The following is a 23,616-nucleotide window of genomic DNA, read 5'->3' as shown; positions in this document are numbered from 1 at the left end:
CGATTAATTGAGCTGATTGATAAGTGATAAAACTATAACCATTAACAAGGTATAATTCCTGAACTACGTATAGCTAACGACGTTAATAAATCATCCATCATTAATGTTTGCTGAGTGTAAATGTGCAATCACTAATTAGTAATTAATACTAATCATATATACCTACCTATATCAGGATAGACGATAGTTATCTATTATATTACTTAAACATAGAAATAATAAATATTTTACATTAAAATCCCTATGCATTAGCACTTGGCAGGTTAGGTATGTGAATTAATTGAAAAGTTTGGACTATGACTTCTATATTATGATAATAATATTAAATATATAGTATAATGTATATAGTTAAAATATCCACCGCACGTGCTGCAGCCGAATTTTTAAACAATATTATAAAATTAAAGCAATTAAACACAAATCCGATAAGTATACGAACTTATTACTTTAAAAGAAAAAATGTATTGTTTTGTGTTTATATAATTGTTATATTATATTGTATAGTATATTGAATTTTTTTTAAAACTGATCTAATACTGATCTAATACCACTACTTTAAAATAGCGGATTTCAATAGATTCTGCAGGTAGGTATATATTTATTGTTACTTCGTCGATCAATTTATCATTTACCAACCGAAAACTATTCAATATAATATGTCATTTTATCTGTACTTCTAGGTATGTATGGTTGTTTCTTATTGGTCAGTAATATTTGTGATCTCTCTCATAATATGTTTCCGTACATTTCTTGAATATAAAATCTATTATTCTCATTCTATGAGATACTGTTTGATGTAATTCATCGATAAGGAAATAACTCAACTATATATAAGAATGAATTCGTTTGTCAGAAGCCGAACTCAAAGTTTTAAAATATAGATATAAACATATTTAAATGTTTAAGCCATAAGCCCATTGACCTTTTGGTATTTTGTTGCTGAGAATAAGACAATAAAATGAAGCCCGTAGAGAAAATTGTATTGCCGCCGTATAATATGTCTATACAGTTTTTAAAAAGTCTGAACATATTATCTAATATTGCGGGGTTGTTAAATCCATGGCTTAATGCAAATGATTGATATTTTTTTATTGATTCTAAAAGGTTATGGAATAAAATCGTATATTTTAGATGAATTTATCTGACTCGTTATATTATATCATTAGGTATATTATGCATAGTGCAAATTTGTATACAAATTACAAATGCAAATTGTTAAACTACCAACGCGCTAGCTATATCTTTAATATTCGTTATGTTTTCTTATTTCTATTTCTTTGTTTTATTCCGTATTAATGTATTATCTAGAAGAAGAAAATATAAACACAAAATTAATGAAATATAATTATCATCAAAAAAACATTCTGTAACAATGATATTTTAAACCTGAACACCTGGAGTAGGTAAATACGATAATCTTGTTATATATATATATGAAATACCTATATAGTATACGAATATTATTATAGGTTGTGTTTTCGCAAATAGTGGCAAAATTGATATTTGTTTCGTTATATCGTTATGGTTTGGAGCAATTATTTATATTTATTATATTGTATATACGTATTCGACGTCGATCAAAACGCTTCATCGGAGTGAATTAGATTTGTTTCAGCAGCTGCAGATACCCCGGTGGCGCGAATGACGATATTTATAGCTACTAAAGCGCACAGTTTTATTGGCCGCCCGTTAATGTAAGCCGGTTATGATGCATTTAAAAGCTAAATAATCCTCTACTTGGTTTCCGGAATCCGGGTCTCTTGAACCGTCCGGAAAGACGCAATTTTCCGGTCTCAGTTAACATAATAACATAATCGGATTGATTACGATACAAGCCGTGTATGACTATAACTATATTTTTTTCCTTCTTCAAAACGCTACCAGCTCTGCCGTAATAAATGGTTTCGTTAGGTCGACCAATGGCAGTGTGCACATTATACATTGGACGCATAATATAAAGGACATGAAATCCAATTCAGCAGTATTATATGCAGCAAAGCCAAATAATACCACCACCTACATATATAATATATACGTATTGTAAATTTGGTTTAACAAGCATTTTTCTGGCATTTTCTCGCAGTCGTTGTGTTAAAATGAGAATAAAAAAAATTCAATATTACCTGCAATATATTATAGAAGTAAAAACTAAAATAATAATTAATAAAATATTAAATAATATACAGAGTGTAACAGGACGACATGAGAAAACAATGGTGTTATTTAAACATAATATGACAAAAATTGTGAAAATTATTTGAATAAGAAATAATTTAAGAAATATTATATTCATGTCAGAAAATTCCCAAAAATAATATAAAAAAAGTTATTACGTTCTAAATTAATTTACTCAAAAAAATATTGATATTTAAAAAAATTTTAAAAATAAGCTACATAACTTATATAAATGTTTTTACCGTAAAAATTGTTCTTATAATCAGATTTACAAATAGCTATTTTGAATTTTTCAACATTGAATATTCTTATTATTCTTATTCGCCAAGCACGCTCAACCCCGTTTTTTCATTAATATTGAATTTATTAAATTTCTGATTTTTTAATTTTTAAGTATACTCAAAGAGGTTAGGTAAGATAGGTACCTACTTATAAATATACATATAGCTATAAGTAGGTATATTTAAAAATTTTAAAAATCAGATTTTGAATAACATGCATTATTGAATAAAAAAGGGAGTTGAGTATGCTTGTCTGATTGGTGAATCATCCTGTATATAAATATATTAATATCAATTAATTTTTTTTTGTTTAATTCCCGTTTTTCATCGATAAAACAAATTGCCCCCTCAGGTGAATTATTTATTTACTGTGGTTCATATACTTCCTTAGAATATCTACCTATATATACCGTATATATAATATGACAAAGTCCTAACATTTTTAGTCTCAATATGTTTAAAATATCTAATCTAATCTAAAGGTTTAATATATAAACCTATACATGTTCTGTATAGTTGGGAATGTTGAATATCGGTAAATTAATCATAAGTATATAATTTAACAATCAAATGTATTGTATTTTGTAAAAATCTCATTTAAGTAATGGAAATGTTATAAAATCTATTTAATTATTTTTCCCATAAAAAATATATTAATCTCGACATTTTATACGAATAGATAAGATAAGATCATTCCAATTTATTGCATAAATCAGTTGAACAATTAATATAATAATATTATTATGTTCTTTTTTTCATATTTTAAATAATGATAAAATATATGAATAGGTTATAGCCTTATAGGTTAGATCTTAGAAACAAACCTAAATATAAATAGTATAGAACTAAAATATAACAAACTAGTACTAATAATAGTCGATGGTGTGTGCTTTTAAAATAATAATAATAAATATGGTGACAACTGAAAAGGCGGTATTGATTATGACAATAATCATTGTCGGAGTAGGTATTATACATTTTGGTATACCTGCCTACCTGGTTAGTGGTCATAAAACGGATTATGTGAAATCCTAACAGTATAAAAATTTTCTAATAGAAGGGAATATAACGATTTAACTTAATTTTTTTTCATCGAAAGTAAAATAGCGATCTTCGCCTGCAGCACACCGAAAAATTATAAACTTTACTAGAGTTCGCGGGAGCTTTGAAAGTATAGAAGATATTTTACGAAAGTTGTGCGTGTTATTGCAAATTTTCCTATTCACTGATGCAGAAAACGAACGTTTTGTGAAAATGTCGACATATTATGATATGCGTATAGACGATGATTCACGTTTGGAATAAATTATTAAAAACTCGCTAAACAACGGACGTCGGAATACGTATAGGTATACCTATAACTACTGTCCTAATACCATACCTATTGTATATTATATACGTCGTGCGTGTATCCATCACAGGCTTATTATAATAATTATAATAATATATTATTATAACGTATTTATAGGTAGTGTCTTAACGAATGCCCACGGCCGAATGAACGATGGGCCGCAATTCTGCAAGGTTCGCGAACGGTGTGCACAACCGCAGTAATGGCTGCCAATTAAACCGCTTCAAAGGAACCACTCGTGAAGCCGGCCCCCCACCCCAATATGGCCTACCTTTCAACTCCATGCACGTTCGCACACAATCACACGAATACGTTATGTATATATTATTAATATGTTTACAAGGGTCGTACCCGCGGACAACTATATATTTACCTATATATAACACTGATTCGACTTAACTTCCCCGACACCTTTTTACATTAACAATATTATAATCATATCATAATATTAGGTACCATATTATATAATAATGTTTATAATTTATTCTCGTTCATAAACGCGGTAGCACGACAGAAATTAAAAGTTTCAAATTGCACATTGTGCCGCCAGCGCACTTCTCCGATGGCGTTCGTTCGTCGAAAATTATATAACATATTATTTAATATGTACGAAATGTGTTTTTAAGTCTCTAACAATACCTACGGCTGCAGTGTATAAAATATAGGTGCCTACACCGCGGCTACACAATACACGTGGCTGTTGGTTTTGCAGCGCGGCGCGAGAATAAAAACAATGCGTGGAGGATAAACACTATATTTATAAGCGTCTGTATGACCGTACCAGCTATATAATATTAATAATAATTAATAACTAATCAATATTAAAAATGTTTTTTTATTATTGCATTATGATATGCCAATATATCTGCACAGTTCACAAACAATTAAGACCACAAAAATAATAATAATAAACTGTATAAGAACGTATTATAATATTATAATAATAAGATTTTTAATATACATTTTAAAATAATTAATTTCTACCTACGTATATAATATTTTTCAATTATTTATTTCACTTCTTTATATTATATCACGACATCATATCTGTCAAGCCAATGCCGCGTAGGGCGTATAACATAATATACATTATTTTAAACATTGGCTTTTTTGTATCACTTTACAGAAACACATAAACCTATTCAATAACCCATTCGAAAATATTTATCACGTATATTGTTATTTAGTATATTATATGTCATTATAAGTGATAAATTTTATTTATACTTCCCTTGAATTTTGAAAATATATTTCTAAACATATAAAAAAGAAACACGTGCTCTTATTTCTTGCCAGTGGCAAAGTATGAAAGTCCTCAAGAACTCTCAAGCCGCATAAAACGAAAACAAAATACTACCCTTGTTTTCAAAATAGTTTTAATGTTAATTCAAGTCAGTACCTCAAGTATGGTAGTTTGGGACGGATATAAAGAAAAAGGGACCTCATTTTATAAAGCCCACAAACACGCTTTATGTCAAGAGTAGACATAAGACGTCCACTAATGAGCTTTACGACGAGAGTTAACTGTTGAAAAATATAAAGGAGAAAACCATGATATTAGAAAATTACACAACTGGTGTAATATTTTTGTACTAATTTTCCGTAACATAATAATAATTATTAAAATCTTCAGTGGACAGCAAGTTTGGTTTTTAATTTAGATAGATAAAAAAAGGTTAAATGGGTTTCATTAGTTACCTCTTTTATGTAAAATGTAGTGATTGCTTTGAATATTTTATCACAATAGATCAACATATAAACTTGTTATAACTTATGAATATTATTAATTGTTTAAATGAGTGGAGTAGTATAGACCAACATTTTCAAAAAAAATATTCTGCTTCGGGACACGAAATTAAAAATGTACCTATGTTGCTAAAAAAATTAAAACGCATGAATAATAATAATGATAACAAATAGTAGAAATATAACTTTTTTCAAAAATATCGATTTGCAATGACTTTGAATCAAGTATAAAAATATTTTCAACAACCCTAATACTTTTTGAGATAATGAGTGCTTACTGTTAAAAGAATCACAATGTAGTTAGTTTACAACTATGTAAAATACATTTTGTGTAAATTTACTCACTGTAGGTATTATTTTAAAATTAATCAACTAAATAATAATTGCATACCAACTGCGTTGTGCGAAATATAACTTTTAAAAATAATTGAGAACAAGCCCCTTTATATAGGTACATCTGTTATTCTGTTACAATATTCAATTTAAACTTTGTCTTTGTTTATTATGGTGACTAAATTTTATATAAAAGAAATCTTACTGTTGAACACTAAATAATTATAATTTAAACAACTTCTTGTCCAATTTAACCATTAAATTATTGCTTTACTCTATATTCGCGTGTATAGTTTTGTTTTATTTACAGAGATGAATATTATATACTAAATATATATAATATAGATATACAAGTATAGTATGATAAATTATTACGAGTTACGAAATTGTATTTATTTAGCACTATATAATATATAATAAATTGTTATTTATATTGCTATTGCACTGAGCTAGGGTCTGTTTGAGATTGATTCCGGAATTGTTTATTGAACTACATAATATGATGTGTTTTTTAATTGTATAAATAACTTTTTGATTATTTTAAACATTATTTTAGTTTGATAGTAAAACGTTATAACATAGTGTGATTTTATACTTATATGTAATAATAGTTACATCGTGTTCGTACCTATATATTTATGCGATTTATAGCGTAAAGATAAGCGAATCAGGCTGGCTGTAGCTTTCATTCACCTAAGATATTATATATTAAGTAGGTGGGTAATATAATAATAATGTATAATACTATATTACATACCTACTGTTCGATGTACATTGTAGAAAACATATTATTACTATAAACGATCGCACCACCATTTGTCAAAAATGAGCGGAGGAGAGTAAGATGATGATAATGATACTAATTAGGTACAATGATATAATATAATAATGTGTAGTAATTACGATGCAAATTTAATAACTTAGGTAGGTAGGTACCTATACATAATTGTTTACACGCATACGCTACGATAATCATCCCCCCAGCCAAACGAAGGTCGCGTCCTCGACGTATGAATATAATATATTTCATCATCGCTATACGGTCCCATTATATAAGTACAATATATAATAGGTACCTATATGGGTAATAAATTATTACAATAATAATAAAACAACAATGACCATAATGATATAATACATGTGTGTGTGTGTGTGTGTGTGTGTGTGTGTGTGTGTGTGTGTGTGCGTGTGTGTGTATATCTAATACGAGTGTGATAATAATAATAACAACAACGATATAATAGACGACGTGATTCGGTGAGATGGCAGCGCCGGGATTGACATATTGCAGACGCGATACGAACGCGTTATTGTTGTACAACCACCGTCGTGGAGACGCGAGCGCGGACATGAGAACATCCTGTGACCGCGCGTGAGAGCCGTTCTCCTGTTGAACGTTCCGACTGCATATAAACTATCGTGTAACCTGCCGATTTCAATGTGTGTGTGTGTGTGTGTGTTCGTCTACATACTCGAATATTGTAACGCGACGTGCGATGCGTATGTGTTTTGAGATATGGAAAAACGTGAAGTAGCTGGAGCAGAAAGGCGGCGAGGGGAGGAGTGAGAAGTGAGGTTAGCTGAGGAGAGGAGATGAGTGGAGAATATACGCAACGTAGAAAAAGGAGATGCACCGACACTACGCCGCTGCTATATTATGTTATATACCTATGCGTATGCGATGTTGAGGTCAACAGGTGACGGTGGCGCCATACGACGAATGCCGCCCACGATTTCAGTCTCTGGTACGGTCTTTTTATCCTTCTGTCTACATGCACGTACACAAACATACACACACACACACACACACACACACACGCACATTATACGACGACGTCTCGTCCGTGACATATGGCTGCTGTTTGAGTGATTTCGTTATGTTTATTATTATTATTATTATGTTGCGTTGCCCTTAGGTTTTGTTTTTGTTTTCCTTTCGTCGTCACCGCTGTCTGAATTCTCTGTACCTACCTATACTTCCATAGCCGCTATAGCTGCTGCGACCAAGTAGACGACGACTATGAATAATAATAATAATAATAATATCGTCACGGTGACAACATGCTACTGTTGCCGCTTCTGCTGCTACTGCACGCCGCTATACATCCACCGCTAAAACGGCCTTAGAGACACGTTAGGCGTATCCAGGTTCGGTTCCGGGGCGACGTCTTCACGACTTCACGCACTTCCTCTTCGACCTTTTTCGTGTCATATTATATGTTCTAATCCAGGTCTCGTGATTATAATATCGTATTGCGTTACAACAACAATAATAATAATAATAATAATAATATGGCTGCAGCAGTAGCGACAACCATAGTGAATACAAACGATTATTATTAATTCGTAGTGGTATTCGAGCAATTATTTTAATCGGTTCGATGTATCTATATATATTTTATGGGATTTGAAGCGTATTTCGACGTTTTTGTCATTATTTCCATGGTTAAATCAATCAAATTATATAACTTAGAAAGTAAGAGAACGATATTATCCCGTTATTGTATATATAGGTAGTTCCATCGTTTTCCCACACTTGCAATTATTCTATTAAACAATCTCAAAAATCACCTGCTCAAACCTGTGTCTTCAGATCAGTATTATAATATTCAATTCATATAATACCCCTATTTATTCTGGTATACCTAATCAAACATATTATATATAGAATAACCATTTTATTCGTATAAAGTTTAGCGTTATCGATAGTTTAAAGTTTTTTAAATATAATTTCCCAGATAATAATTTGATGCGAATATGAACAATAGTATTACTACAATGCATTTTAAATATTCAAACAAGAATTGAGTATTGAGTAATACCTACTGTAAAAGTTTAAATAAATACTTATAATAGGCTCGTGTGTATATTTTTCTAAAATATATTATCTTAATCCAACGTCTAAAATATTAGAATTTTAATTTTTAATTTTAATATTTCTAAATATTAATCAGCTACAATTTTGAATCTAATTTAAAATAATATAATCAAATTAAGGCAAGACACTCTTTGACACTGGACAATGTTGTATTTCATTAATCATTATTATAAAATATGATAGTATATTTAAGTAAATTTAATAGCTTCAATCAATACATTATAATATAATATATTATATACCAATATATATTTTTTATTATCATTAATTTATAAAATATTAAAATTATAAAACTGAAGCAATATAAATAATCGAAACATCAGCATGATGGTTTGATAAATATATGTAACGAAACGAATAAATAATAATAGATGTTCTGAATGCTCATACAAAGCAATATGGCTTATTTAAAACAAAATAGAAAAGTCGTGGGAAAATGTGTCTGCACAAGGACGGAAAACTCTAGGCAACTACACTGCAGTATTCGAATCCAGAAGAATATGATTTATTGTTGTTACTATTGCTATTGATCCGGTGGCGCCAACAACGACGACACGTCTTGGGTTGTCCATCATGTTGCAGTTGTAGGTACACATACACGCGTTTTATTTTATTAGATGTATTTTTTTTAAGAGCTCACATTCGTTATATTATTATCATTTTGTTTGAATTTATCTATTAACGTGCTTGTCAGTACACGGCAGCGTTCTACAACCGAATTAAATAATTTTAATAATATATTATAGGTATGTACACATAATTTAGGTATATAATAATGTATACCTATGTACCTATATCTTAATCTAAAGAGCGACATGCTATTGAAATGGTATCTCAATAGACGACAAGCGCAGTTGAAGAGCTATTGAAGACAAACCGGTATTTTTCAATGAACGTTCCCTATTGCTCGTGACAAGAGGTTAACACCACAAACGTGTTATTTCATCACACGCTGCAGAATAATCGTATATACCGTATATTCGTCGAACATTCAGACATGAATTTTGGCGTAAAATTAATGATTCAAACCTAATTAATATCTGCACGCTGACAATTAAACAATATTATGTTTTTTTTTTATTCACGCCAGTAACATCACCAGTTTGTATTATTTTCTTCTACACCCCGGTTATTTACACCAACTCGTTTTAATAATTTGATTTAATTATAATATTACGTAAACGATGATATAATAATATATATTATGAAGTGGGTATGTAAATGTAAAACAATTAAGAAACAATAGAAAACGAATTGACCGAAACAATAATAGATGACGTTATACATCATAACAGCCAATTAAAATTCTTATTAGGTACCAAAACTATTAAAAATAATCCCAAAATAAAATTACATGTAAATTATATATTATATTAGGTAAATTTGAATTATTATATTCATGTTACCTGACATGCAGCTATTGGGACTGAACGCTGGATTCTTCTGTAGTTGTGAAAATCCTAAAAAAAAATAATAACAAATGTTGTAATAACTGTGTAGCTTAATTTTATATTAAGAATACTATTTTTACTCAGTTATAAATATCACAGATTAACACAAAATATATGTAGTATATGTGGATTTTTATGTTTAAGAGTTAACGTTAACATTTTACTGAGTTATTACTTATAGTTCACATATACCTAGATAGTAGCGCATATTTTTTATTTTGATGTCTATATAATATTATTGATCTCAACTTGTCGTCAACCTCTTTTCGCAATGGTTTGATAAACTTTCTAATATACCTAATATATTATTATATTGACCAATTGATAGCTAAGAGTATTATAGGTATACAATACTTACATAAGTACCGCGACTACCTATATAATAGTATATTGCACAATAATATAGACGTAGCTGATAGGACTAAACAGATAGATAGGTAAGTAGGTATAGTAGGTCCTACGTATATAATAATAAATAATATACATTGGCATAAAAATCTTTTTGACTTATTATCTTTGGATTTCCCATGGTATCTTTACCCAATCGATCGCGTAAAAAAATCGTCTTTATATTATTTCTTTTATATTCATAAATCCAGTGAATTTCTGTGCAAACTGCACGCACCCGTATCGAATTACGACAGTAGGTAGGTACGTGTATATGTGTTTTGATTCGCAAAGGTCTCCGCGGTAATCCGACCTGACAGTTATCGTATTTCTTTGGTTCGTGTATAATTATATATATATATACACACACACTGTCTATTATTAAACTTAAATCGTTTACCACGATACACTCAATATCCTATATCCGGAGGTATTATAAAACGTTCAATAAAAGATTGGTATTTTTTTTAGGGGACAAATAGGCGTTTTGTTTTCAAAGACTTATACGATAACATTATCGAAGAGAACAAAATACTCAATACACGGTGGTTAGACATTAATTTAAGAAGTGCAACGAATTATTTGAACCCAGCCGTTTAAATTTCTCATTTCTTTTGAAATAATAAATTCGTAAAAAAAAAACGATCTGTATAGTTTGTGTGATGCAACGGGATATTAAATTGTTCGCAGATTTTCATTCACGGACATTGTTGAAATTATAAATAAATTATTCCAATCGATAATGCTCTTCGGGTTTTAAAAAAGTTACTACATTTATTTCACTGTTCCTGTAATAGGTTTAATTGATAATTAACATTAACATTTAAGAGGCCCGGTGCCGGTTTTTCAAATTTTCCGCAATTCTATGAAATTTGAAAAATCATGTTTTATATTTTAGTTGCCACCTTAATTATAATACTTTTCCACTAATCTACTTCTCGATACGTAATTACTAATGAGGTAATTTAACGTCAACGATTATTATTTATTCTATAAGTTGTACTGCAATTCGGCACTGCAGGCTGTTAAATACATATAACTCAATATACCTAAGTAACGTACGTAATGTAGGTTTACTATAATAGGCACGCAAACATATTTTATTCTATATTCCATTACATTAATTACTAACCACTAGTTTTCCATAAAATTACACATAACAAACTATATTCACGGAAGTAATCTATTTTACTAGGTACTACTGTAGTAGGTATATCAATAATTTAACCTGATAAGTTGTACATAATATAGTAATATTATCATAACATTAACTATCTTAAAAAATTCAAATATCATACAATACGATATGACTCAACGGGCAGCGTTTGACATTGAATGTAGTTAAATTTATTGTTTGTCAATTTGTTATATTATATTTAGCACCTAAGCAATACTTTATTATCAATATTGAATAAAAAAATATGAAACTATATTGTTATATTATATACAATAGTATGTATAGTCGACATAATTAAAACTTAAAAATACCTACTATAATAATATAGAGCACTGTTGATTTATGTATATTTTGCAAATCATTTATTTATGAAATTGAAATACCAAAACATAAAGTGTCGCCACTGGGGTCTGAGATACTTCTTTTTATCATATTGTCTGTTCATAAAATATATATAATAATTAATACTATAATAATTATTCACCACATAATAATTACCATGTTTATTGTAAAAAACAATAATTATGGATTGTGCGTGTAAAAAATAAAAGTTAAAAAATCCATATAAACTCCATAACACATAATATAAATATCTCAGTTTTATAGAATCAGCAGAAATTATTTTTGTATGCAATAATGTAGGTACAACAATGTATGCATGTGAATTACAAACCAATTAAAAACATACTGTCAAATTATATGCTTTTGCAGATTTGTAGCAAAAATAAATACCTACGCCTTGTGATAATAGTTTTTTTTTCTACTTTATGCGTACACTGGAATTTTGAACAACATTTTCACATTTTTTTAATAGCCGAACGAGGCAGGCTCTAAAAAGGTTATATGTATTATTATGGTTCAACGCAGTGTCGGAACAATGTAAAATTAACGAACATGCGAATAAATTGAATAAGCTTTAAACATGGAATTAGAATTCATCGTGGCCATTCCACCCTATTTATAAGGTTCCAAGGTGGCCGACCACGAATAACTATTTGTATGTAAAAATAATTAATGTGGTTGGTGGGTCGTCGATGAGAAGGAGTAAAACAGAAGTGAAAATATGCGTGTCAATTATTGTATAAAATAGTTGGCGTTGTTGCCACAGCACGGTTCGATGTCAATTAACCGATTAAAAAATTACACACACTATAATTTTACAGTACATACTACTCTATAGGTTTGATATTATAATATTGACTATAATATTGTGTTTTTCATTGTGATATAAAACTGCAGTGTTATAACTTATAGGAATATAATATTAGTGTATATAAAATGTACGTATTTTACACGAAGTAATGCGTGTTTATCCAGAGACGAAAAATGTCACTTGGAAATTGTTATGTAACACATTGTTATTATTTGTATACGTCATACAAATCAAAACAGTTCTGATGAAGGTATATCCTATATATATTTTGGACGGTCTCCAAATGTTTACATTTGTCGTCGGGTAGTATTACAAATTACAGTTTAATTTATATTAATTACAGGCTAATGATATTATTAACTTCCCTACACAAACAATATTTAAAATGACATGAGGTAATAAACTATAGTAAATTTAACCAAATTAAAACAATTACACAATATTTTATTTGTATATAGGTACCTAAATGAAACACTAATGACTCATGAGTTTTGTTTTAGACAAGACATTGAGACACATTAAATTATTATTATTATCGTTTGACAATCCAAAAAAATTTAGCAAAACGTTTTGAAAGAGTCAATTTGAATAAATCCAATTCATGTTTAGCATAATTATCTACTTGCATGGAGTACAAACACACATTTTTGAAATAATATCTTAAAAATTGTCAAATGAAAATAAAATTAGACACATCAAGACACTTATATTTTCAAACTTATTTTGTATAATACAAGAATATGTTACGTTACGAAAAATAAAAATTCTTTATTTGATTTTCTTTAATTTTAATCTATATTTTTCTATAACAACTAACAAAATATACCAAGAATATAACTTTATGCATAAAATAAATCTTTTAAAAAACTATACTGTCGAAACGTATGACGTGCATTACATGTAATTGTGTAACCATGTTTAGTCACGAAAATTGGTATATGTTTATAACATAATAAATAAATATTTAGGAGGTGCACCTTGGGAATTGTCAAGTGTGTCCACACGCGAGACATTGAATAATATTTAAAATGTTACCTATGTTCCAAAATATGTTTGAAATAGTGATAAGTGTTAAATTAAATTATCGTAAATATAATATTTCCCCTTATTTCCCCTTATTTCTCCTTAACAAATGTTTGTTCGATACTATTGATTTAAATTGTATTAGGTGTATATTTAATAAATAAAAATAAATCAATAATTTAGTACTTCATAATTGTGTAGCTACACCATATTATATAATACTATATTGTTTATTTTAATAATTTATACAATAAAATATGTTGACCATAATCTAACAATTTTTGAAATTAAAAAGTATCTACAATATATTATAAGTTGTCCAAAGAATTGTCCTTTTTTTTACAATATTGCATGTCAATAAGGCAATAACCAACAAGTCGTTATTTATAGATGATTGTGCATTATGCAGTAAGTCTATAAATACGAACCTTTTATATTGTTTTTTTTAAATATTATACAGCAGTAGTACATAGTTGTCCCTATTATTTTGAAAAGTAGGTACTGAGAATTTTCAATGTTGACCTCCTAAAACTATCAACTAGATTTTATTTTCTAAAAGATGTCTTTGTCAAAGTTGGTAATCAGAGCGTTTATCTACTATAGAATGTGTCTTGAAATCAATACATTCATCGATCTCCTCAGAATCTAAAATGTATAAGCAATGTTTTATAAATCATAATATAGTGTATGGTGTTGAGTTAAATTATTTAACCAATGACTAAACTTTTCAGTTTAATGTATTATTTTTTTTAATTAACCTGACATAATAGTCGTGCAGTGACCAACCGAATCCATTATAATGTTTAGTTTTTGTGTCCGGTTGGGGGAGGATGTTTATTTGGAGATGTTTTATGACCACTAAGAAAATTGTTCATGGATGTAGTAATTTAAATATTTGTGCACCATTAATAACAAACATTTCGGGTGTGAGCGAGGGAGTTTGAGCCTGTAGCAGTAACCCTCCCACTGAATATAGACATATATAACCCCGTGTAATAGTGTACCAAACAGAAAAAAAAATCACGACTATTAAATTACCGAACATTGATCACTGAAAAGTTTACATGATATTAACTTTCAGGACTAATTGTGTACAAAAATGTATAAAATAATAAAATAAAAAAAAATGTTTTTGAACGAATCACAGAAATTAAATCCTTGTCGTATGCAGGCGTGTATAACCAAACGAAACTCTCCTACTTTACAACTTGGCTGCGAATCCCTCCTAATCATTTCTATTTTTATATACTCAGAATACTGATGCAGGACAAAAAATAAAATGGAAGTGAATATTATATTAAGTCACCGAATTAATGAGAATCTGTTAGATCTGTTTTATAATGACGGGCCAATAAAATCGACAAAAATAAAACGACTAAAAGAATTAGAAAAAGCTGAGACATCAGGTTGGTTGTCGGACATGCAGTTGAGTAGTTATTCCATTTCCATTATCTGCAGTTTATATTTGAGAAAAAATAAAAAACATAAAATAACTGTTGTATATTATTTTTACTACCTATATAGTGTTTGTAAAATTTCTCGGTGCTGTTGTACTTGTGTTACGTATCAATATTTTTAGTAGTGCATTAAGCTAAAAATATAGATATTATAATACTCTTAGTAAATTCTCTCATTGTGTATGAATAAATATACTGGCTACTATATAGGCTGAATACCGCGTGATACAAATTAATTAACCGTATATCTGTGTATACCTAGGTTCTGGAGTGTGTCTCTATTATGCTTAAGTATACCTATAGTGTATAGATTGGTATCGAATTATTTAAACGCGCAATAAAATAAACGTAATTTATATTTTCTTTTAAATTTGATTGGACGCGTCATTAAATTACGATATTAATAACAATATACATATTTCATAAACACACCGTGCCCGTTTTTATAATATAGGTAGCTGGTTGGTGCCTACAAAATAATATATTAAGTAATAGCACTATTTATGTTTCGTGCACATTTCGCACGTTTTCGTGGCAATGAAACTTGAACGAGTCTGTGATATCTAATAATATATTCATCGACATCGTATAATATTATATACGTATATTATATTCGTATTTTGAATTCTTTTCCTTTTAAAAAGCGAATTTACCCGCTCCATATTATCGCCGTCCTACCCGCTGTACCTATACCCCTATATTCAGGCACTAATGCGAGGCGACAAAATTACAAAACGACGGCGGCGGCAGCCACGCCCAACAATTAGCAACGTCACGTGTCTCCGTGCGTTTCCAGGATTGCGTGTGACAGCCTCACACTATTCTTCTTCGCCTCTCGTTATAATCAGTAAATAACTGGTTCCAGACCACCCTAATTCGTTTCCGACGACGACAACGACGACCTGTTAGTGACAAACCCCGCGAGGGACTAATAATAATATCGAACGAGAACAAAATATAGTAGTAAACTTTGCCTGGTTTACGCCCACGCCGCATAATTAAATGTTATGTAGTAAAATATTATTATATAGAGGTAGGTAGGTAGGTAAGTACGCGTTATTATAATAATAATTATAATTATTATAGTACACCGCACTCAATGATCGCATGGACCGCAAAGTAATTTGATTATTGCGGTGCATTTGACCGACGAAACACTTAATATTTTACTTTTCAATCAACCATTATTCTATGACGTTTAAAGTTGTTTACCAACACACATGACACTTATCAATGAGTTTATGTAGCTGATGAGTGACGACTGACGTGACGAATCGTTCATGTTGTTTTGAGAAACCGCCGCGTATTTGTTAATCGTTTCTTTATAAGGTAATAATTAATGATTATATACATAATCATATTCATACGATCTTGCAGGTTATGATAAGTAGTTATGTGTAATTATAACGATGCACAAAGTGTAACAAAAAATACATGTATTTGATAAATTATATTGACTATAACTGCGTAACAGCTTTTGTTCAACTCGATATATATTATGATGTAGAGAAGGAATCAGAGACACCGAGCATGCCGTTACTATTTTTCTTTAATAATGGATTTATTCAAATACCGATTTTGGAATTTTAAAGTAGGTATAGTAGGTATATATAGGGTTAAGGACCATATTTTGATAATTTTGATTTTTGACAGTTAAGAAGGGCTTGGCGATACGATTTTTTTTTCTAGATGAGAACTGACCTTTTTACCTACTGTAAACTGTTCAGTAGGTAGGGGATTTTTTCAAAATATTTATGTATGTTCATCAAAATTTGAACAATTAGTTTCTGAGTTATCAAATCGTGCATAGATAGGTAACTGAATATAAGGATAATAATTCTTAAGAATGGTTTCAATAATATAAAACAGATGTAATAATATAGATCTAGTAAATTATTATCCATGGATAAATTGTACAAATTATAAAGTGTCGGGATTAATTATTATAATTTTATTTTTAAAACATCATAGCACCCATATTGTGTTTGAAACCTATTATTATTGCCATATAATAATAATTATTATCCTTAGTAGGTACACAAAGTTAAATATCTCAAATACTACTCGTTTGAATTTCAATTTAGATACATTTACATTTTTAAAAAAGTCTTATGATTAACAATTTACAGAAGAAAGTGTTGATTCTTATTTGAAAAAAAGTGGTATTGCCACTCCTATTAAATTGTATAACAAATATAAATATTTAAAAACATGATATTTAAGTATGCTTAAAAATTCCAAAAATCCAAAGTTAAATAAATTCATTATCAAATGACAAAATGAGGTTGAGCGTGCTTGGTAATACCCTGTATAATATATATTGTGTATTATAAAGACTAAAGTGTCGTTTCAACAATTTGCTGCATAATTAATGCCAGTACGGTATTTATTATTATTATTATTATTATTTATTTATGAATAAATACAAATTAAATAAATAAATCACAACAATAATTCTTATTATAAATTATAACACGATAGATTGAAAAAATAATAATGGATACTTAAACTGTTGTTAATAACATAATTTCTACAGTTTCAAAGGCAACAAAAACAATATTAAAAAACATAATATTAATAAACTATATAAAGTGTTTTGTCAACACTCTGAAAGCGTTTTTCGCGAATCGTTATAAATTAATATGAAAACAAATCGGTGAAAGTATATAACATTATAATTATATATATACATATAATAAATATATATTATATTATAAAAGCGAGCGAAACTAAAAAAATAAAATAAAAAAGAAGGTATAAATGGTCATGAAAATACCATGACGACATACGAAACCAATGGGAAAGTGTTAAAGAAATAATATATAATATATATTTAGATAGAACGGTTTCCGAAGTTTGGATAAACCGATAAACGTACTGCTGCAGTTGTCTTATTCGTTAATTCCGAACATTAAGCTTTGCCGCCGTCGCGCGCTGTAGTCGGCGTCTGCCACCATAATAGCTTTATATTATATACGTATATATAATATAATATTAACGATAATAATAATAATAATAATAATAATAATAATAATATATAAAAGGGGGGCTGTCGCACACTAATAAACGACCCCGTCGTCGTCGGTTAACCAATTTTGGTCAAATCGATATGTACGGCGGCCGGCGGCGCGTGGCGGCCCGACGATATACCAGTCGTGTCAAGGATGGAAATTCGATATAGGACGGAAAATGTAAGTACGGGCGGGTGGCGGGTACGCCTAAAAAAACACTCCCTCTGCGCGTTCCACCAGGTTAATAACAATAATGATAATAATTTTGTTTTAAAGTATACGGCACGCACATAATGAATTTAATAATCATCATTATTATTATTATTATTATTATTATTATTATTATGATATAGTCTTTGCCCAGTAGCAATAGGTAGCCGACCGCGGTCGACCGACGCCCGACACATGATGTGGAAAAAAAATATTAAATAATCGATAGACGTGATGTATAATACAGGGCGATTAACCAATTATGATCACCCCCATTTTTCGTTAATGAATTTACTTGAATTCTGATTTTTGGAATTTTTAAATATAGGTAGGTATACCTACATAAAGACCATTTTAAGATAGATTAATATTAATTACTAACAATTTAAACTCACCATAATATCCAGCCCTAATATATGTTCCAAACACATTACCATGGACCTATAAATTATTATCCTTAATACAAAAAAAAGTAAATTTTAACTACTAGTTCGGATTTTGATTTTGATACACCAAAATTATCCTATAAATTATCCGCTAAATAATTTACAGCAGAAAAAGATCAGGGTCCTCATTTGATAAAAACAAAAGTTCGTATCTTCACAACAGCAGAACCTGCAGGGACTGTGAAATTTTGATGATTTTTATGGTTCCAGTTCTGGTTTGGTTCATAGATAAACTAAAGTTTCGGTTTCTTTTCAGTTTTTGAAAAAAACCAAAATATTGATTTAGATTTCTTTTAGGTTTTTAAAAAAATGAAAATGTAATTTTCTGTTTTGGTTCTATACTTATCTAAAAAAATCTTGTTCCGTTTCGATAGGTACTTAAAAAATTATATAATAAAATATTAGTATTGTCAAATGGCGTCAATTATGGCGAGTCAATACTAATTTTTAACCAGATATCTTAACATTTGCTTAGGACTAAATAAGTAAAAAATGTACTCAACAATGTCACTGAACATACGACCCCCGTTTCAAATAAGAAAAGAAAATTAATCTCAAAAAACCTTTCCATAAAAGTATCGGTTCCAGTAAAGAAGTTTCCGGTTTTTAAATTAGTTTAAAGAATGATTCCGGTGAGGTTCTGGTATAAAAATTAATTTAAATAATGATTTCGGTAAGGTTCTGGTTCCCGATAATCAAAGGGTTCCAGTTCCAAAACCGGTTTTTTTCGGTAAGGTTCAACTGCAGAACACTCCTTAAGTAGTAAAAAAACGTCTCAAGAATTTTATAACAATATGGTCTTTAGGTATATTCAAAAATTTCAAAACTCAGATTTTATGTGACTGCATTACCTATTGAAGAAAGAAAAGGCTGTGAGCGTGCTCGGTGAATCACCCTGTATATAAAATGTATACACCTCACTGTCGCAGTTAGTATATATATATATACTTAAATATTTTAACGTACCTACGTATTGAATTGAGGTAGCAGAGAGGTACCCACATAATAATATAATACGACGGTAATACAGTAGCCTATATAATATTATAATCGAAAGTGAATGGGTTTAGGCGTGTCTGCGCCCCCGCTGCAGAAATTGCCGTGTTCGGTTTTTACGTGCGCTTATAATATAATATACCTACCAGCTATTGTATTATTAGTTGTGTTGTGGCAAAAATCCGACACCTTCGCACTATACCCATTATATTATATACCCACGCATTAGATTATCTATATATAATATTATATGTGTGTGTGTGTGTGTGTGTGTGTACGATACCTCCACCGCCGCCGCAGAGTGATATATTAACATAATAAACGCGCCAAGTGCTGGTGATGGTATGTCACTGCGTTGCGAGTGTGTGTGTACAGTAGTTATGGGGGTAAACGCGTATAAAATATGTACAATATAATAATATTATTATTATAATACGACGAGTTGGCCGGACAATGGTCGTTCATACACGGCCACTTAAAACGTCCGTTCGTAATCCGATTTATATTCGTAACGCGATTATAATATGTATTATTACTATTTCGATTATCTATTGTCGCCGCGATATTTGTGCGCGGCGTTTTCGTTTCCAATAAAACGCCCTATACTTAGACACATGTACATACACACCATTATTATCATTATTACTATTGTTGTTGTTACCGTGCAGAATAGCCCTACCTATACGTAGGCATATCGATCGTCCTTATTCCATCGCGAGAAGCACGTCGCGCTGTGCACGTGTATATAGGTACATATAATAATATGACATAAATGTCGGTACCTACGTTCGTGTGTAGACGAGTATATATAGTGTATACAATATAATATTATAATATGTACGCATTATCATCCTCGTATATAACACCAATAATATCGCAATAATGCGATGCGTCGTTATTATAATATATTATAACATATTGAATGACACTTCGTCGTTTTTAATTGAAACGATAATTACCACGAAAATAAAAATTGCGCGTAAAAATGTAGCCCGACGAACACACAACTTTATGGGTACGTCATCCTCCGTGTATTGTATTACCATACATAATACTATGTATATATATATATATGTGTATAAACGATCTGTGGGCAAAACGCGTATATTACACTTCACCCACTGCAACACGCTGCACATATATATATAGAAGAAATAATGGCCCGAGAGGCGCGTAAATAATGCATATATACGCACGCATAATATTATATGCTGTGCAGTGTGTATATGTTTTTTAAGTGGCGTTATGTTAAAACAACGACGGCCGAATCTAAAATGGATTCCGACTAATTGGAACTCGAGATGGCTGTTTAAAAAATGTAAATAGCAACAATAACAAAAAAAAAAAAAAAAAAACAACTTATATACACGCGCTGCAGTCACTACGACAAGTGTGAGCTCCCTGTGTGCTCCTCCACGCTACATATTATTATACTTATATGGTATATACGTGCTATGTAGTACGTGTTTCTCCTATACACTATGTATGTATGTATATATGTATAATGATAATGTCTTAAATGCAAAATCGCCTATTATGCGCGTACAATTAATATCTTGTAATAATATGGAAAACTATCAAACACTTACCTTTTTTTCACTATATTTGTTTTAACCAAACTAAATCATATTATAAAACAACAGAAATCGAAATATTCGAGTGACACACAAGTACCTATAGGTATAATGTATATCATAATAATAGCGAACAATATTATTCGTTGCGTTAAAACTATACTATACGAGTTGTATAGGTATTATTACCTAATATAATATCTACCTACATTACACGCAGATTCGGTGATTGTTTTTGAAGTGTTTTTGCATTGCCTAAAGAGCAGATTTTTTTTGACAAACGTTGTTATCGAAAATGCAACGAACCATTGCTTTACGTATTAAAACATTTTTCCTGAAAGTTAGGTATTTTAAAAATATATATTATATTATACGCTAGGTAATAATCGTTTTGAGGACGCGAAAGAATGACTTATACGAGGCTAATTTGCATGTTCGTTGCTCTCGAAAAACCGAATGAAGTTTGTCTTTTCCCCGTTTAATTAGCATTTTCGTATCAAGTACAATACAATGTACGTACATAACACATTTTTGTGTCTCACCCCGCGCGCTGTATTCCCGCCTGATTCCTTTTCATGTATACGACCTTAATAATTAGTACGCTACACTGGTGGGTTTATATGTATATATATATATATATATTATATAAGCTATACGCAGATATATACGCACACACACACCCACCTACACACACCCGCCTACATATACGCACACACACACACATCTACATACACGTACACACGCGCACGCAAACACTCGCTTGTACGCGTAGTGGAGGTTTCTGAAGTGCAAAACAACACAACAACGGATTATTACTAGAGTGCCTGGGACCGGTGACGCGGGGTTCGGTCGGGGTGGTGGTGTGTTTTAAAATAAAAGGCCAGGACTTTTTGTGAAGCCTGGTTTATTCAGTCGAGGCGACGGCCAGGAAGAATCAATAATTTGCGGATGCAAAGTAGTCCCGGAAACTTCCCCCCCTCCCCACAACAGCCATCCCGTCACAAAACCCACCTACCCCGAATACTCTTTCACACGTGTAATATATATATATATATACATGTACAGCGTGCGCGTGTATATAGCTATATCACACTTATAACTACACCCTTTTTTTTCCATTTACCCCCTCCAATCCGCTCATAAAGCAAAGCAAACACCTCGCCTGACACGTAATTAGGTCGACATGGATTCTACTTCCGCGTGTCCTCCGCCAAAAACCGTGATGACGCGTCACCGATCAATTTGTAAATAATGCACAGAACGCATTTAACTTACTAACATTTATGATTTATTTTACTTCTTATGAATATTTAAGTTAAAATAATATAGGTATCTATACCTAAGTTAATGTAAATACCTAATATTAAAAAACCACCCTCTCACATTCAATATTTAAAAGGTGTTGTACATTAAACAGTCATAATTATTATCACTTGTTTTTATATCTTTGAAATAATTTGTTTAAGATTCACGAAGACTAAGATGATAATATGTGAGCTAAACTGTTTTTATATCCACAGTATAATATAACAAACACCTTTTTATTGTTTTTTTTCCTATTTGAATCGACGCGACGATGCCAGAGGAACTATAGTCTACTAATAATAAACCTAGTTATTATTATTTGTAGTTATTGGGTACATTTTATACAATATAGAATATTATTATAGTATTTTTTTAATCCAACTATTTCGTCATTAAAATGATGAGCCGTTAGCGAAGTGGTCAGATCAGATCAAATGATTATTTTTCACTAATTTTATATTTCATTAGGCTTTTAGATATTTTAATTGCTTAAGCGCTACGCTTTATTGTTAAAAGTGTATAGACGAAATTAAATTGTATCCTACCTGCTAAGCAATAATTAAGGTTGTTCTGGAGTTAACAAAATTAATCAATTCGTTAGACAGAGCCCAGAGGTGCCGAGGATTAAGGAATTGAGTTGTGGGGTGGGACGGGGTACGACA

At 30.3% G+C, this 23,616-nt stretch overlaps 1 protein-coding gene across 2 annotated transcripts in view; it reads right to left on the bottom strand.

Moving 5' to 3' along the window:
* The window catches only part of LOC132948863 (diencephalon/mesencephalon homeobox protein 1-like), a 99,526-nt gene that overhangs the window by 62,826 nt on the left and 13,084 nt on the right, over positions 1-23,616 (bottom strand). For both annotated transcript variants that reach the window (XM_061019540.1, XM_061019539.1), the window contains exon 2: positions 10,171-10,224. In XM_061019540.1, the coding sequence (XP_060875523.1) occupies positions 10,171-10,224 (54 nt within the window). The remainder of the gene's footprint in view (positions 1-10,170; positions 10,225-23,616) is intronic.

This window comes from Metopolophium dirhodum, chromosome 7, assembly GCF_019925205.1.
Source record: "Metopolophium dirhodum isolate CAU chromosome 7, ASM1992520v1, whole genome shotgun sequence".
Classification (NCBI taxonomy): Eukaryota; Metazoa; Arthropoda; class Insecta; order Hemiptera; family Aphididae; genus Metopolophium; species Metopolophium dirhodum.
The sequence above is the reverse complement of the archived record's forward strand: the minus strand, read 5'-3'. Positions and strand labels throughout refer to the sequence as shown.